Here is an 18,328-nt window from a genome sequence, read left to right as displayed (position 1 = left end):
AGCTGGAGGTCGTGGGCCCAAGTCTTCTTGTATTGTAGTAAACTACTGGGCCGGGGTCTCGCAGGCCTCTGCACCACCCGTGTGTCCAGTTTGGTCGTCGCCTCGGATGAGTTCATGAGTCTACACACCGGCGCATGCCGCGTCAGCCTCGACGAGTTCACCGTCGTGCTTGACGGGCGGGAAGCACAAATCAGTTCAGCACTGCACGACTGCCACAAATAAGTCGCGGTAGACTGGAGTAGCGTGCATGCCAGGGCAAATTAAATGGCAGAAGAAGACACTGCGTTTCTGGTGGACTCATTGGATGGACAGCCACGTGCTCCGATGTCATTGATACCTACGCTTCCAAGACTTGCTAAAGCTAGCTGAGATCGACTGCATAACACACTCCATGCATTGCCAGTTTTCCATCCAGCAGCACTGCAAACGGAACCAGCACAACGAACACACACAATGGCTGTAACGCCAGGATCATGTGCCTCCTTTCATGGAGCTGCAGCTGTCATGTGCCTCCTGTTGCTCTTTTCCCCAGCGCCAACAACAGCCGTCGCCGCTTCTTTTGCATCAGGCAGCTGCATCACGGCCGAGAGAGATGCGCTAATCTCCTTCAAGGCCAGCATCACGAACGACCCCGGCAGATGGCTGAGATCTTGGCGAGGCCAAGACTGCTGCCTTTGGTACGGCGTGAGGTGCAGCACCAGGACAGGTCACGTCGTCAAACTCGACCTCCGCAATAACTTTGTCATAGACGATTATTATGGTCAGCATTTTTATAATGGTCCTGCTGACAATGTTGTTCACGGGTTGAGCGGTCAGATAAGTTCATCTCTTCTAGCCCTACGCCATCTCAAGCACTAGATCTTAGCGGAAATGGCCTCGGGGGTAATATGCCTATACCAGAATTCATGGGTTATCTCAAGAGCTTGACGACATATCTCGACCTCTCAAACATGAATTTGAGTGGTCAAGTACCTCCTCAGCTAGGAAACCTCACCAAACTGAAATACCTCAACATAAATGTCAGCTACAGCCTCTATAATCAATATTCATATGCATCAGATGTTTCATGGTTAGCAAATCTTCACTCGCTGGAGCATCTTGACATGAGCACTGTGGACCTTAGCGCAGCGGTTGACTGGGTTCATTGGGTGAACACCCTCCCAAATTTGAGAGTTCTAGATCTCAGTAATTGTGAACTTAATAGTTCCATCCCATCACTTCTACACAAAAACCTTACGGTGCTTGAAAATCTGGATCTCTCCCTTAACTCTTTTCAGAGTCCTGCTGCACCCAATTGGTACTGGGATGTGACTAGCCTCAAGAGTCTAAACCTAGCTGCCTCGGGTTTGTTAGGCCCCTTTCCTGACGAATTGGGTAACTTGACCAAGTTGCGCAACCTTGCTATGGAATCCAATGAAATCCAGGGGATGATACCATCAACACTGAACAGAATGTGCAGTTTACAGAATATATACCTCAGCCAGATCAATATCGGTGGGGATATAGCACATCTAATGGATAGGATACCAAAATGTTCCCTGAATAGTTTGCAAGAGCTATTTTTGGATAGAACCAACATCACTGGCACGATAATAGAATCAGTATCCAACTTCACTGCCTTAAGCATTCTTGACATCAGTTACAACCACTTGAGCGGTTCTTTGCCTGTGGAGATTGGAACGTTAAAAAATTTGACTGAGTTGATTATTCCTGGTAACGGCTTCAGTGGTGTGATATCAGAAGAACACTTCTCTGGTTTGACGAATTTGAAGTACATTGACTTGACTGATACACATCTTCAAGTCATGGTAGGCTCGGATTGGGAACCCCCGTTCGATCTGCACACGGCATATTTATCATCCTGTTATTTGGGTCAAATCCCTAATTGGCTTCGATGGCAAAAAAGCATTTCATACCTCAACATTTCAGACACAGGTCTCATTGGTACGATCCCGGATTGGTTTTGGAATACATTTTCTAATGCCACATCTTTGGACCTCTCTTACAACCAACTTTCTGGTAAGTTACCTCTTGATTTGGAGTTCATGTCTTCAACGGTGCTTCTTCTCCAGTCAAATAATTTAACTGGTTCAGTACCAAGGTTACCAAGAAGCATTTATTTATTGGACATCTCAAAAAATTCTTTAAATGGACAACTTCCATCAAATTTTGGAGGCCCAAATTTACAGGTCGCAGTTCTGTTTTCCAATCGTATAACTGGGATCATTCCTGACTCAGTTTGTCGATCACCTCAACTGCAGATCTTAGATCTTTCAAACAACCTGCTTACAAGGGGACTACCAGATTGTGACAGAGAAGGGTTGAAACAACAGAATCAATCTAGGAGCAACTCATCAAGGGTCGGCTTCGGCTCTGCACATTCTTACAGTTTGAAAATCAGTGCTCTCCTTCTAAACAACAATTGTCTTTCAGGTGGATTTCCTTTATTCTTGAAACAATGCCAAGATCTTGGATACCTCGATCTAAGTCAAAACAGATTCAGTGGAAAGTTACCTGCCTGGATAAGTGATAACATGCCTAAATTGGTAATGTTACGGCTAAGATCTAACTACTTTTCAGGTCATATTCCGATTGAAACAACAAGGCTATCTTATCTTCGTATTTTTGATCTCGCAAACAACACCTTCTCTGGGGTTATACCACAATCTCTTGCAAACTTGCAAGATCTCACTACCACTGAGGATGTAGACCCATTTAATCCTTTCGTTGAACTTTATCAGTCTGGGAATTTTTTGTATTATATGGGTATGTCTGGTGATAGCTTTTCGTTGGCAACTAAAGGACAAGTGCTTCAGTACAATGGGAATGCCGTATTTTTTAAGAGCATTGACCTTTCTTACAACAGGTTAGTCGGAAAAATACCTGAAGAAATAGGCTCACTTCTTGGGCTAATAAATTTGGATTTATCATCAAACTTCATAAATGGAAGTATCCCATATAAGATATGCAATCTACAAGGCTTGGAGTCTCTCGACTTGTCCAACAACCAACTTTCTGGTGAAATTCCTTGGTGCTTGTCAAATTTGACTTCACTGAGCTATCTGAATTTGTCCTACAATAACCTATCAGGTAGGATACCCTCAGGACATCAATTAGACACTCTCAGGGCAGATGATCCTACTTCAATGTACATTGGCAATCCTGGTCTTTGTGGACGTCCACTGCCAAAGGTATGTCCTGGAGATCAGCCGCCAGTACAAAGAGATCCCGTCATATCGCATGAAGATGACAAGGCTCAAATTGATTTTCATCTCGGTCTGATCATGGGATTCTTGGTAGGCCTTTGGATAATATTTTGTGGCCTTCTGTTTAAGAAGACATGGAGATATGCCTATTTCAGCCTATTCGACAAACTGTATGACGTTCTATGTCTGTTTTGTAGTCACTTGTCAACTATGGTTCACAAAGGCAGCTCCAAACTGATTGAGCTCTATAAGGGGTAGAAGTACTATATATGGGAAAATAACGCTCCAATCCATGGAGCATTTAATTCTATGTAATACTAGATTGTTATACTGTAAATTTCCAATGTAAGGGATTGCTGATCATATAATAAGGGTAGAAGCAGGAGAAGAAGAACATATTATTGAATCTATATGTTTAATATATCATCGCCATGTACAAGCAGGATATTATCCTCTCATTGCCATAAGTTGCTGTAATCTTAGCAGACAAGGAAAGTTGTAACAAACTGTAAGACCCCATGTGCCACAAAGGCCTAAGATGTCACTAAATGCTCTTCCCACATGTTGGAGTACATATCTCGGTAGCAAAACCACATATAGAGCAAACCTCGGAAGCAACAACATAAATGATAATTAAAGGTAAACCATACATTAGGATTTATTGAGCAACTTAATAAAAGAACAATTAATAAAGGTCTCCCACACTTATTATTATGAATTCAAAAGGGTCACCATGAGGTATATATGTTCATTACAGGAAGACAAAAGTATCAATATTAATATAAAAGAAAAGTGAGAAAAAAGATGTGGTAACATGCAGCTAATCCCATCCCTCAAGCAAAGCGTCCACTCAAGCACCTAAAGATATAGGGGTGTGAGAATAAATCTCAACAAGCAAGCCGTTTTGATGAGTTATTTAAACTAAGACTTCATTAGGTATCAATTTAAACATATATAGATAAAGCCATATCATTATGAAAGTCATCCTCATATGGAAATTGAATAAACCACAACCGCTTATGAACCTCAGAATAAAATAGTAATCCCCGTATCCACTTCCATGTCAATGCATAGTACTGGAATATATAATCCAAACATAATGCAAATGCAATGCATATGCCATGTTCATTGCCTCCGTACCCAACATTCCAACAAGGTATGCAACTATCGGTGTTTAGACCAGTAACATACTGAGAGATTCCCTGAGGTAGTACATTGTTTGAAGGGGTTTCGCCTAGATCATAACTCAAAGGTGCACACTAGATACGATTTAGACAAGTTTGGACTACTGAAGAGCATAATACCCTATGTCCTGTTTGGTGGATTGCCTTCTATTGGGAGTGATTGATCTACATTGGATTGCCACTGAAGTCTTAGTAAGTTAAGACAAGAGAATTCCTAATCTTATTGCAAACAAGTATTTTCCATCTATATGACTAGTTCTATTCTTAATAAAGTTAATTACACCATCCTACACTGTTTCCTTCCCGAGCACACAAGTTGTCCTATCTCCTTTTCGGAGTAGTCCATGCCACACTAGTAGGCCCACGGATCCTGGTATGTCAAGCCCTCAAGCTTTTTGTAGTCGAGTCTTGTAGCCTTCTGAGTACTTTTCAGATCCTTGCAAATTCGTTTTACCTTTTTCCAAGTACTTAACTTGCATTGGTTGGATCTTCAAGTATACTTATCAAAGCTATGACAAGGTTGTGGTGCTCAAGCCCCATTTTTCTTGATTTTGTAATCTTCATTATTGAAATTCGATATGGAGGGTGACACAAGTCACACTCCATATGGAGTAACCCCAAGCCTTAGGTTGAATCGCAGAATAAAGCTGAGGGTCATAATCATCATCCGCTTCACATCTTCGGAGAAAAATTTAAACATTTGACTAATGAACATGTGTCACATAGCCCTCAAGTCTTGAGCCGACTATTTTGTAGGAATAAGGGTCATGTATTTCCCACGTTTGAATTTGGAGAATTCTAACCAGTTACAGAATAATGATCAACACGATAATCTTTTTCCAAGAAAATTGGAGAGTGCTTAGATTGAGCGGTGTCTTTGGGGAGGAACAGCGAATCTCTTCTATATAATGGGGAGGAACTGTTAGCTTCTCACTTCACTTGAACCTCGCCTCTTTGCCTTCAAACTTATTGTAACCCTAGCGCTGCTCTGCTACCTCCCCAATACCTAGCCCCCAAGAGAATGCCGGTGAAGATGCACGGGGTGAAGAGGATGAAGAAGAAAGGCACTAGTAAGAAGCAGGCTGTGGGCAAGGAGTAGAAGGAATTTGAACTATAATGGAGAATAACTGGATGAGGTCTAGAACTAGCAACAACCTAAAGAAAGACAAAGATCGGGAGACCCAAAAAGGGATTAGGTTGATCATCCCATGGAGCCCAAGCCAGTCAGCCTTGGTGCCCAAAGTGCCCATTCGTGCTTATCTATGGCAAGCAATCCTCTAGAAGATTTCTGAAAGATATAGCAAGTTAATCTCAAGATTAAAGTGAAGCAAGTGAAGATTAGGAATGTTATCAAGAATCATTCTTATCCTGAGGTCATCGTTGAGCTAGGCCCACATGCAAATGAAAAGAAGACTCCAGAACTTCGAATAAGACTTGGGAATGAAGGGAGATGTGAGAGGCCAAAAGGAAGGGCCAAGACGATCGGCCTGGACCCACCCTAGCTGATCATCTTGGGCCATTCCTATCCCCTCGATTTCCCATTTTGACCATGGCTTCCTCAGATGATAAATACCCCTATTCTCCATCGCCACAAGGAATCCATTCAGCACATTCATCGTCAAGCACCAAAGAAGCAAAGGAGCCTGAGGGACACCATTCCAGAGAGCCGAGGTCCACGCAGTTGTCTAGGGATTAGCCAAACTAAGCCCTAGACAACGTGGTAACCCTGCCAAGAAGATCCACGTCGGAGTTCTGGAGCTAGAATTAACACATCAAGGTAAGGATCCTAGTGGAGATCTAGTGATGTACAATCATTCATGGTGAAGTTCTATGGATTGATAAACCTTGTTGTAATACTCTAAGAGAAGAGCTACAACCGATCTGTGCGCACGAACTGACGGGCTAATAGCTACAAACAATGAACAAGTTCGATACAGATTCAGTGTGTAGTCTTTTCGACTTCTGAATTGCTTGTATGTTCTTTATCGATATGATTTCCTTATATATGCATAGTGTATTCTGGGTAGCCCTCCATGAGTCCAAACCTGTTAGGTGGCTTAATTACGAGAACTAGGCATAAGTATTGCAAAAAAATCCCTTCAGATGCTCATCAGATGCTCCCACTGAATAGTTATCTGTATAATTCTTTCTGAGTTGTGGAGATAGATACCCGGGGATCCAGTACATGCAGGTGGTGTACGGATTGCTATGACCCCATCAGATGCTCTCCCTGAGTAGTTTATCTGCAACTATTTTTGTGTTGTATAGATATGTACCTGGGATCTGGCATAGGCGAAGCATACTTGACAACACAAGTTGCTTTAGAATCCTCTCGAAGAAGTACTCGATGGAAGTATACGGCCTATTGGCTTTGGAGAAGAAGTTCGGGAGTCAGATTTCACGGTGAAAGTACCATATGCTTTTATGAATTGTAAACAAATCTAAAGACACGTTTGGCAAAGCTCCCGAAGCAACTTCTAGGCTAAATCTAGGAGTAGCTCTACCAAACAGTTTCAAGACAGAAGTGATTCTATGTTGATTCTTAGTAAAATATTTTCATCTATCCGAGTAGTTCTATTCTCAGTAAAATCAAATACGTCATCCTATACCCAAGTACGCGAGCTGTCATATCTCCTTTTTGAGTAGTCCATGCTACGTCAGTAAGCCTATGGATTCTGATAACGATGCTTTACTGGTACAGTCACAGCCAGCAAGTAGCGACATTCATGTGCACCATAATATGATGCAATGAATGGTGTAATTGCAAGTAAACTTACCACTTATTACCCGCAACGTTGCTGCCTATTGATGCTTGGCATCCCGTTGCAAGTGACGATGCTGAAACAAAAAAAAAATATGGGCAGCCAAGCATGTTGATCCACCTATGCTCGCTCATTAAAAAATGATTTCGCGGTCTGACGGAAGGGGAAAAGGAGTCTGACAAAAAAATAGCTGGAGGTCGTGGGCTTAAGTGGGCCCAAGTTTTCTTGTATTGTAGTAACTACTGGGCCGAGTCTCACACGCCCTGTACCTGGAAATTCTATTCATCTCTCGGAAGATAGATAACTAAACAACTGTAAGCCAGTAGCAGCTCAATAACTGACCCTAAGGGTCCAACAAATTATCTCAAAATCTTTTACGTAAAAAGTTGGTAAATGTAAAAAAATGTTGAGCAAAAAATATTGGTGAGTGCAAAAAAAATCAGAGAAAAAGGTTGGTATATATAAAAAAATATTGATCAATGTTAAAAAAAAATTATAACAACTAAGTCAGACTTTTTAAAAAAAATGTTGATGAAAATGTTATACATGGACTTAAATAGGCTTTAAAGATGAGTTGCTTATCTACCTTTCTGAAATATAGGAGCTCCCTATGCACCACCTGTGTGGTAAGGCAGTGTCCAATCTAGTCGTCGCCTCAAATGCAGGGGCGAACCTACGTTAGGATTAGGGGGTGCACATGCACCCACAACAAAAATACAAAACAGTAATTAAGGTCTATTTTTCACCATATATGCATCTATAACATTTAAACTTTATGCACCCACAAGGCAAGCGCACCCTCTTCTAATTTGTTCTAACTTCGCCATTGCTCGTATGAGTCTACACTCCGGCGCATGCAGCGTCAGTCTCGACGACTTCACCGTCGTGCTCGACGGGCAGCACAAATTAGGTCAGCAGCGTCAGGCATTCGTAACAATATCAACGAGTTCACCCTCGGCAGTTGAACACTTTCTCTTTAGTTCTAGTCCAACGCCGACTTTCTCTCTTACGGCGGCCTTCACAAGAAAAAGAAGCCCACTAAGCGCAGAGAAAAGATACCAGCCTGCTCGCAGCGAGCCCATTGGGCGGATCCCTCAGTTCTTGTGCTGTGGTGGGCCGGATGGCTTTGAAACCACGCCCATAATCAATTCTTCTTGAGTCCGTTAATCCGTGCACCTTTGCGATGTTTAATTCCCAGCCAAACTAAACTTTTCGAATCACACAGTAAGTACAGTACAGACGTAGACACTCATATACACGTATGCACACTCGTCTCTACAAACATACGCACACGTCCCTACCTTATGAGCACATTCGAAAGATCAAAACGATAAATTCTTGAAATTGACAAAGTCACCATAAGCGCCCTCGCTGTCGACGGGCATGTCGCATACCACTGAAAGAATGGCAGAAATATGAAATAAATCTAGAAAAATGCAAGCACCAGCATCGAGTCGAGTACTCAAATCCTGACGGATAGGTTCCACCACAAAGAACCTTACCAGCTGTGTTACGCTCAGTTCGCAGCCGCACCACAACTTTAGCGGCCACAATAATTTAGGAAAGTGTGTTGGATTACTTGCTTTTAGCGCGCCACAACTTACCATTGATTCTGCTGTTGTTTTTTCTCGCCACGGTCGCCAAACCTTCTACGCGGATTTTTGCTGTCACGGACTGTGGCACACCACTGGTTGGCGTGGCTTTCTATCGCCACCAACCAAGCAGCCGAAGAGTAACAGAGTATGGAAATAATGGGTCTAGGACGCTGAAGAGTAACAGAGCGCCGACGTACGTGTCACGGACAAACAGGAGGAGGAGAGGACGACGCTGCCTGCCCATGAAACGTTCGCAGACGACGCTCATCAAGATGCCTGACGCCGGTGAGTGCACGCAGCTGCTGCAGCCATCCTCGAGCTAGCACATGTGCCATCTGGCCATCGCAATGCTTAGCCAGATGAATTATTGACGAGTCCACTACATATGATGCAAAGTTGGATCTATTATCATCATTGTCATTTACAAATTACATGTCGTGATGTCTATATCTGTCTGATCCTCGAACATCGCTGGAACGATCACGTCAGAATGGACAACACCAACAAACACACCCTCGACAAAGAATCCATCATTGGTAGCACGATACAGCCCTTAGCTGAATCACAACGACGTCTCGTAGCAAACAGGTTTCTGATCGCCAGAGAGTTTGAAGCACGTAGGATCTGTTTCGTAAGGGCACCAGCAATGTATGGAACCACCCTGGTTCTATAGATGGGTCCTACGATTGAGTTGATTTGTTGTGTTGCAAACCGTTCAATGTTTAGAACCAGGGTAACTCCATATGTGGGACCAACAAAAGAAAAAACAATTCCCCTTTGCGGCGGGAGAGGCAACGGCAGGAGAGAGAGAGAGCAGAGGGTGGGTGAGAGAAATCAGTTTTTTATTTCTTAGAACCAGGTCCTTTGCATGGAGTCGGTCCTTCAAATTTTTTCTATAGGACCGACCCTGCAATGTTTAAAACCGGCTCCTAAACGTTATAGGACTGGGGTTCTGACAACATTGGAGAGGTCCTAAAGCTCCATCTGATTCTGGTTCTCTACGGGAGCCGATTCTCTTCTGGTTCTCTACGGGAGTCGATTCTCTGAGAGAAGTGATTCTGCGATTAAAAGTGATTCTCTTTGATTCTCTAACATAAACTCTTAAAATCAAGATGGAGAAATACTTCACAGAATCATGAGAAGCTACTTTTTTTTAGCTCCCAGCCTCTTAGTTCATTTCAGGGAATCACTTCTCTTTGAAAAACTGTTTGACAGCTGCGGCTGAATTCAGCAGAGAATCAGCTCTAGAAGCTCTGCCAAACGCACCCAAAATATAGCAGATGAGATCATGGATAATTGATCATGTGATCATCACGCATGTTAAAATATGATTCGAGTTCTAGTCTAAGTAGTAGTTGTGTTATCGGATTTGATTCCAAAATCTTCTCTAGAGATAGAGTTCTATTTCTACGTGAGTTCTATTCCACCCTTATATATGTACGTCCTATGTAGACGGTAGGGTAAGACATCTTAGATGAGCCATGTATCATTCCTACTTATAAATTCTCCTCAATTATTTTTCCACGTTAAATTCGTCTCTGTGTTCGATCTCGTTTTTCACTTGTCATTGTCGTCTATGATATTTGGTCGTGTAATAATGCCCATCCTGAACTGTTGTGGCCGTCATCTCTTTTCTAACAACTGGGCCTTTTTATCCATGGGTAGCTAGAGCTTGTCCTGTCAGGATACGGAGAAGGCTATTCCCCGTGTCTCCTTCAAAAAAGAATTGACCGTGACATCCTAAAGTTAACCACGCACCCAATTTAGATGATGCAGAGTGTCTTAGAGTTTTTTTTCCTTTTTTGGCCGAGAAGATGTTCAGAACAATTCATTAGCAGAGGCTGTCATTTCAGTTTTACCTCACCACAACTCTCAAATCTGTTGTCCGCACATCACAGGACATTTTCTAACATAATTAGTGGCCAGCAACGAGGTGTCAAAGTTTTAAAGTTGACCGTGCAACTACCCGATAAGCAAGTAATATCATTACACAAAATAGGCGCATAATTCAAACAGGTCGATCACGAATGAAACCAAGAGACCAAGAACATTAGACAGTTAAATAAAAAAGAACAAAAATCAAAGACAAAGAAAACTTCTCCGGCTTAATTGCGTTATCGATAAGTCATTTGACGTCGAGCAATAGCTTTTGTATTTCCTGCTTTCTCCCTCTCTGGAAGGAATAAGTCTTCCATGCATAGTCTGCAACCTTTTTTCAGTTTCTGATTTCACACTGAAATGGTAGAAAATGCACGCTAGTGTTCGCCTCATGAAGCAAAAAGTGAAGGAATCTCATTTCATCAGAGACAAATTTTCCAGCTATGAGCGAACCTTTAACTTGAGGTGTTTTCTTTCCTTTCAAGAACAAGCTTTAGCCATCATCAGCAGTTGTGGCCATCAACACCTGCTTTGCTGAGTAGCTGCATGGAATTTTGCTTCTATGCTCCCTTTCCTCCCACTAGTTCCCCACTTTGGGTGCAGAAAGGTTTCTTGGCAGTGCAGTTTGGACTTGGTAGGTTGCTTAGCTGGAGAAACCCTTGTATTGGTGTTGAAGAATCAAGACTGATTGGACTTATCCATGCAATGCAGCTTTAGGCTTTGTTTAATATATATGAGGAGTGTTATACTAATCAGAAGCATGATTTGCATGATGGAAACATTACAGACTTTAGGGGTAGATTTTTTGGTTTGTTTTTTATCTGTTTCCCTGACAGAGTAACCAAAGCCTAATGCTGCCCAGTGCCCACACCCAGTGATCACTTGACACTCTAGACTTGCATAACCAATAATTGGTCAGAGGGGTTCTTGAATAGTTAACGCGTGTTGAATAATATTCTAAGAATAGTCACTTGAGTTGAACTCCTTAAGATGGCTGTGTGGTGGATATCATGTTGCTTTCTCTGATTCAGTTAATCAGTTCTTTGCTCCAACTCTATCAAAGTCATATAGTATGTATTACGCGTTAGAGAGCACTGCTTCACTGAAGAAAACTATTTGAAAGTGACATCGAGTAAATTCATCTAGGGCAATCAAGAAAATGTTTTTGTAAGCTAAGCTAACTCCACAATCTAATGTAGAAACTCTTCATACTTGCGATAGTTTATTTACAATGCAAACACATCAATTCTGCAACTTAAGATGAATAACTCTCTTGATAGCTTGGCATTTTTGGAGCCAATTCATGCACAATCTGTCCATGCCTCCACTTTTCTCTGATTTTTTTAGGAATATGTACTTTTCGCTGAAATTAATTCTGCTGGGAACTTCAACGGACAAAAAGCTGGAGGTCGTGGGCTTACGTGGGCCCAAGTCTTCTTGTATTGCAGTAACTACTGGGCCGCCGGGTCTCGCTGGCCTCTGCACCACCCGTGTGTCCAGTTTGGTCGTCGTCGCCTCGGATGAGTCTACACGCCGGCGCATGCAGCCGTCAGTCAGTCTCGACGAGTTCACCGTCGTGCTTGACGGGAAGCACAAACCAGTTCAGCAGCGTCAGGGCATTTGTAGCAATGAATAAGATTGCAGGTCCTGCACTGCACGACTGCCACAAATAGCTTCGACTCCTCTCCTCCTCCCTGGAGTGCAACTGCAAGAGTCTGCTCTTACCATCCGGTGACCCGTTGTCAACTTGCCATGCTCGTATGAACATGAGACGATCAAGTTCCACGGCATATATCTTTGCCACAAGTTTTTTTTCCAGCCTCCTTTTTCTTTCCTTCAAGTGCTCCACTTTGATTTTTAGCTGTGTGGCACAAAAAGTGCTCACACTCTTTTTGCAAAAAGTTTCATTTAACTAACTTGGCTTCTACGACTCTCACTTCAGGGCAACCATTGGATGATGAAACTTATCGTAAAAGACACGTGGAGGTCTTTGGAATCCTGTCGACATTTTTTTAAAGAAAGGAAAGGTGGGTTCAATTATGCAAGCGATTAAGAGAATGGACTGATAGACCTTCCGTAATTACAGCCACTGATTAGCAGGACGACATGAAACGTCCTGGCAAGGTGCCATCATCTCCTTTGAAATCCTAGGGGGGCAAAAGAGAGGGTGGTAAACATCACGTCGAGCATCTGATCGAACGAACACCGATCATCAGTGGAACAATCACATCACAATGCGGGGCATCAGCACTTTGCTGAATCACAGCCGCAGCTGACTGAAAAAGGGTTTCTTCCTACTACCGAGTGGTACTATGGAGTATATGATGTTTTTTGACATGGGTAAAATTGTAATTAGCACAATATATATTATTTAGGGGGTTTTTCCGCACTCCATTTTCCTGCACGCCCTCTCCCAGCGCTCGCCCGCTGAAAGATTTGATATATTTCAACAATACCATTTTACATATTTCCAATCATACCTCTATACTACCCATACTACTCATGCATACTACCTATACTACAACTAAGATTTTAGTAGTATACAATTAATCTCAACCGTCGGATTCTTACATACGAGTTCTTTTCGAATAGTAGTATAAAGTACTATTGTGTACCGTAAAAGACCACTTCTTATTTTTGTGTGTTTCCTGCTGCTTTCTCACTCTCTGAAAAGAATAAGTTCTCATGTATCTGCAATTCTCCACTACTTTACACCTTTGGTTTCACATTTGCAATGGTACAAATTAAAAGGCATGCCAGCCAGTAGTGTTTGCATCAAGGAAGCAAAGGTGAAGGAATCTGATCAGTTAATCTGTGATTATTTTCCAGCTTTGAGCCTGCCTTTAACTTTAATAGAGGTGATTTTTCTCTTAAGCACAAGCTTTTGGTCATAATCAGTGGTGACCATCAGGACCTACAATTCGTTGAATAGATGAATGGCATTTCCCATTTGTGTCCCCACTACTAGTTCCCCACTTTGGGTGCAGAAAGTTTTCTTGGTAGTGCAGTTTGGTAGGTGCCTAGCTGGAGTTGAGTAACCCTGGATTGGTGTTCAGAATTCAAGATTAGGTGGCCTTATCCATGGAATGCAACTTTAGGCTTTGTTTAATAACATATAAGGAGTTATCTTAATCAGAAGCATGATTTTCATGATGAACACTGATACTTTAGGAGCAGAATTGTTTTTTAGTCCAGTTCTGGTCCTTGAGTTCAGTGTGGCACTGACAGAGTATCAAAGCCTGAATATGCAGCTCAGTGCTCACCAGTCACCACTAGCATCAGTGTTTTTGTCATGAAGAAATGGCCACTAGATAGTTGATACACTAGGGTCAGCTAACCAATAATTGGTCAGGAGCTTCTGAATAATTTGTGTGTGACAAATAATGCAATCATATACTAAGAATAGTCACATGAGTTCAGTACTTAAAATATCGCTGTGTGGTGGATATCAGGTTGCTTTCACTAATTATTGCTACACACCAACTCCCTCTAGGTCATATTGTGCATTAGCCACAAGTTCAAAGGAGAAAAGTCAGAAAATTAATTTGTAAGTTACACTTTAATTTATAACTTTAAACAGGGGAGACAATTCGCCGGGGAAAAAAATTGTTCATGGAACAAAAAGAACATGTCTGATGCGCACAAAAAACAAATATGAGAACATTTCTGATTTTCTGAAGCTGCAATTTTTTTTAATCCAAGTCATGCACGGATGCAAGCCAAAGAAACAGAGCTTCCAGAAGGTTGACTACCACTAGTGCACAGAGAATAAAAGTTCTGAAGTGATGTTCTGCTTTCTGACAGCATGATTCTGGAACATGTTTTTCCCTCCCATTTCCTACTCTGTGCTGTCCACAGGGGAAACAAATGTACCCCTAGTCTTTCTAAGCATCATCAACTGGAGTCAGACTGTGAAAAGAAATCAAACTGAAGAAGATAGAAAAAAAAAAGGAACTGATGGAACTTAGCACAAGAGCCATGTATGCAGTGGAATTCTTCATGCATTCCATGTTGCCCTCCCTGCTTTTCCCTCTCTCCAGTTTGCACTGAAATTCTGTCCACACTTCATAGGCACACACACAAAGAGAATAATAGATGCACATTTACAAACAAACTCACAAGGCTATAACTGAATATTTCCATTCTGATGCATTAAATTCTTGAGGAATTCATTTTTTTCAAAAAAAATAGTATTTCCACCAGCTATTCGGAGCCACACAAAAAAAGTATATACCCTATAATAACGTGCCATCAAATTCTTGTGGAATTCATTTTTTTTTTCAAAGTTGTGTCCCCTACGTGCAAGCACAGTCCACCTGTCGGTCAGTGATTCGTGCCCTACGGTGACCGTCAAGCTCGCAACCCCCCTGCATTCTTAGCTTCAATTCCCACTGAATTTGACCAGATTTCCCAGCAACGCATGCCAAATGCGTGTAGAAATCGTCAGCACGCACGGCCAGGGAGCTAGAAAAACCGTTAAAACAGCAGCTAGCTAGCTAGCCAATTGCCGTCACTGTCATCCTCCTCACCTAATGACTTTGTCACCACCCGTCAGTTTCCAAACTGACCACAGTTTTCAGGGCGATGAACAAGAAGTTGTGTGCCGCCGGCCGGTGACCGCGTACGGCGGCGGCTCGCCGGCCGTGACAGGCGGATGGATGGATTGCTTACTCCATCACTAGATTCTGCTACGCTCATAGGTGTTTGGATAGTCAAAGCTCATGCTTAGTTTTTTGCAGTTCTTTCCATTGTAGGTCACGAACTTGTGCACTCATAGGTGGGAGAAATCCAAAAAAAGGAACAAAAACTTGGGCAAGATGTAGTTTTCAGTACAGCTGTTGTCCACAATATATGCAGCAGCTGCTTGTATTCATCCATGTGTTTTTTCAACACAACTGATTTTTGTCAAAGTTGGAGTTGTGCTTTACCTACCAGTTCCAAAAAGAGTTGACATGCTAAGGTTTTCGGAGGCAAACAACATGGACAGCATCCAGAGAGAGAGAGAGAGAGAGACGGTGTGGTGAATGAAGAACAACGACGCGGAGGAGACTGCGAGACCGACGACGACGATGATCTGAGGTCGGTACTTGTCCACCACTTGTATGGACGGACTTTGCACACTTGGCGACTACAAGGTCGCCAAATCGGCTTCTTTCTCTCTCCCTCTCACTGTTGACGAAGCTAATGTCGCGGTACCAGACTCCGAGTTGCACCGTAAAAGAGCTTCTGAAGAATCACTCAGTTGAAAACTTAAACTTCAAATTTTCTACTAGAATTCCATACCGAACATGATCAAATTGACAACAAAAGGAACATTCATGACAATCTGAAATGCTTCTAGCTTAGCTAGTGAATCCAATTAGTGCTCTGAAACATGCGTAACAGTCTGAAACACTGGTCGTTTTACGTGCACTCAGGGGGTCACCATATATAATAAATGTTTTCAAACCGGTAAACCGTCAAGCCAGGAAGGCTAGCTAGCGAGAAGGAGCACGTGACCTTCACGGCGATGGCGCCGCCGTGGAAGAGGGAGAAGCCCTTCCCGGCCAGCCGGCCGGCCGCAGTTCTTGCCGGCGCACGAGGGCAAAGGACACCCGAAATTGGAGTAGCTTCTTCCAAGCGAACTCTCATTGACTGGTCGATCTGATCACACTGGAGCTTCAGGTTTTTCCCTACTCCGGTGACCTGATCCTGGCCGTCGGTTCTCGGTCGGACGGCTCAGATGGGGTAGACGACAATTTTCAATGGGTAATATAGAATTGAACTGCGCGTGGAAGTCCAGATACACTGGAAATACGGACACAATACGGCGTCGTTGTCGACTTGTCATACTAGTTGCATGTATGTGTGTGTATATATACATGTCTTGTCGGTTTTCGGTGACCGTTTTTGCGCGTAAAATACGGATTTTGAATGGTATGTGTAACCTGTAAAATACGTTCAAGCTGTCTATTTCTCAAATCTTGTAGTACGACTGCTCCTTCGGATTTTGTTGCCACGTACAACGACTTTCAGGAGCCACACCTGTGCTCTCGCCGAAGAAAAACAAGAGAAGAAAAAAAAAACATAGCATTTCTATTTTTTATATCTTTTTGCAAATGTTGCTTTTGAGCGTACAGTAAGAGTTGGCGATTTATGTTTTCTAAAACAGAGGGGAGGATGCAATCATGTTTTCTAAAATGAGATTTTTCTAAAATAATGAGATTTTTTTTCTAAAATGAGATTTTTTTTAAAAGAAAAAATCGTCTCTCGTTTGATGTTTGTGATACTGACGTTACATGTTTCTGATCGGACGGCTCATATCAATAATGGAGATTTATGCTTTCCATTTTCGGAGATTCGGTCCACTTGTCGCAAGGCGAGCGAGAGAAGAGATGGAGCACCAACACAAGCCCGGTGCTGCTACGTCAATTTCCATTGCTCCAAGCAGCTAGCTATCATGGCTTTCGTTGTTGTTGATGGTGCTCATCGTCCTCATCTCGGCATATCACCAAGTACATGTACCATTAATCTGCAATCCAACTAGTGGCGTGCCACCCTCATCATCTAACCCTTTTGTATATAGAACCTTGCAAGCCTAGCTTTTTGTTCCATCAATGTGTTGTCCATTCTGCAGTCCTCACTGGGCAGCTGATGGCAACAGGTCCCTCTGCAACTTTACCTCCACAAAAAATGGGAGCTTAGCACCCCTTTGGTCATGGCACCTACATTTCTTTGGATGACACACAAGAAGGCGTGTAGGAGTGACGCACCCTCACATTGTTCACATGGGTGGGCTTGCAAGGGGCAAAGGCATTGCCGTCACTTGTTTGCAAGGGGTGTGTGTGTGTGTGTTGGGTGGTGATGGGTGATTGGGATGTTTTGTGCATGCATGGAATGGAACCGGTTGGATGGGCACACCAATGGGCTAAGGGGGATGGATGGGTGCTCATTGGAAGATAAGGGTTTTCCATAGGTCAGAAGGTCGCTGGAGACGTCGAATCTGGAACTCAATTCATTGTCAAAACTAATGAATACTACTGCTTGTGTGGTTTCCTATATTTTTGGATCTGTGTCAATCTATACCATTGGAAGATAAATCCAGCGGTCCATAGAGTCGTTTCACCCTTGTTATCAAACCTTTTTCCAACCTCAAATTCCTAGTCAAGCTTTTTTCCAAATTTGCGGGAACGAACGTATAGAATGGTTTAGATGCCATAAAAAACAGAGAATCCACCATTTCGTGGCCGATATCAATCTAGCTCCCATGGAAGCATGCTTGATCCGAACCATCGCTCTGGCACACATCTTTTCTCATCAACTTAACTTTTTATCGGTGAATTAGGCATGGAAAATAAAACTGCAAATAAGGGGCAAAGCAGTCCTCTCTCTCAAAAAAATAATAGAAAAAGAAGAACCTTGAGAAGAAATTAGAGGAGGAATTTGGAGGCGGTCCTTTCGCTGCTCACATGGGCATGTTGATAACTCCCAGCCCTAATCTTCGCCCTGTACAGGCTGCTGTGCTATGAATTTCGTTCCAAAATGGCTTGTACATGAGTCACATGCCCCCATTGTCATGCAACTAAATCCTTCTGGAATTAAACCAACACGGTACATGAGGGTGCTAGGCATGTCGTACAGAACATCCGTGCTTGCGGCTAGCTCCTTCAACTGTGCAAATGAACGTGTGCAAACAAGGCAAGGGGTTCGATTCACTTATTGAT

The 18,328-nt window shown here is 42.7% G+C and overlaps 1 protein-coding gene across 1 annotated transcript; it reads left to right on the top strand.

Moving 5' to 3' along the window:
* The first annotated feature begins 755 nt into the window (after positions 1 to 755).
* LOC111258205 (receptor-like protein 12) lies at positions 756 to 3,717 on the top strand. The gene has a single exon (XM_022829086.1). It carries the CDS (start codon positions 888 to 890, stop codon positions 3,462 to 3,464), a length of 2,577 nt encoding a protein of 858 aa, XP_022684821.1. The 5' UTR covers positions 756 to 887; the 3' UTR covers positions 3,465 to 3,717.
* Positions 3,718 to 18,328: the final 14,611 nt, after the last annotated feature.

This window comes from Setaria italica, chromosome VIII (genome assembly GCF_000263155.2).
Source record: "Setaria italica strain Yugu1 chromosome VIII, Setaria_italica_v2.0, whole genome shotgun sequence".
In the NCBI taxonomy this organism is placed as follows: Eukaryota; Viridiplantae; Streptophyta; class Magnoliopsida; order Poales; family Poaceae; genus Setaria; species Setaria italica.
This window is presented reverse-complemented; position numbering and strand designations above follow the sequence as displayed.

Bases quoted from the DNA above. Each gene is read 5' to 3' on its own strand.
- LOC111258205 (XM_022829086.1), top strand. From the start codon at position 888: ATGCCTATACCAGAATTCATGGGTTATCTCAAGAGCTTGACGACATAT.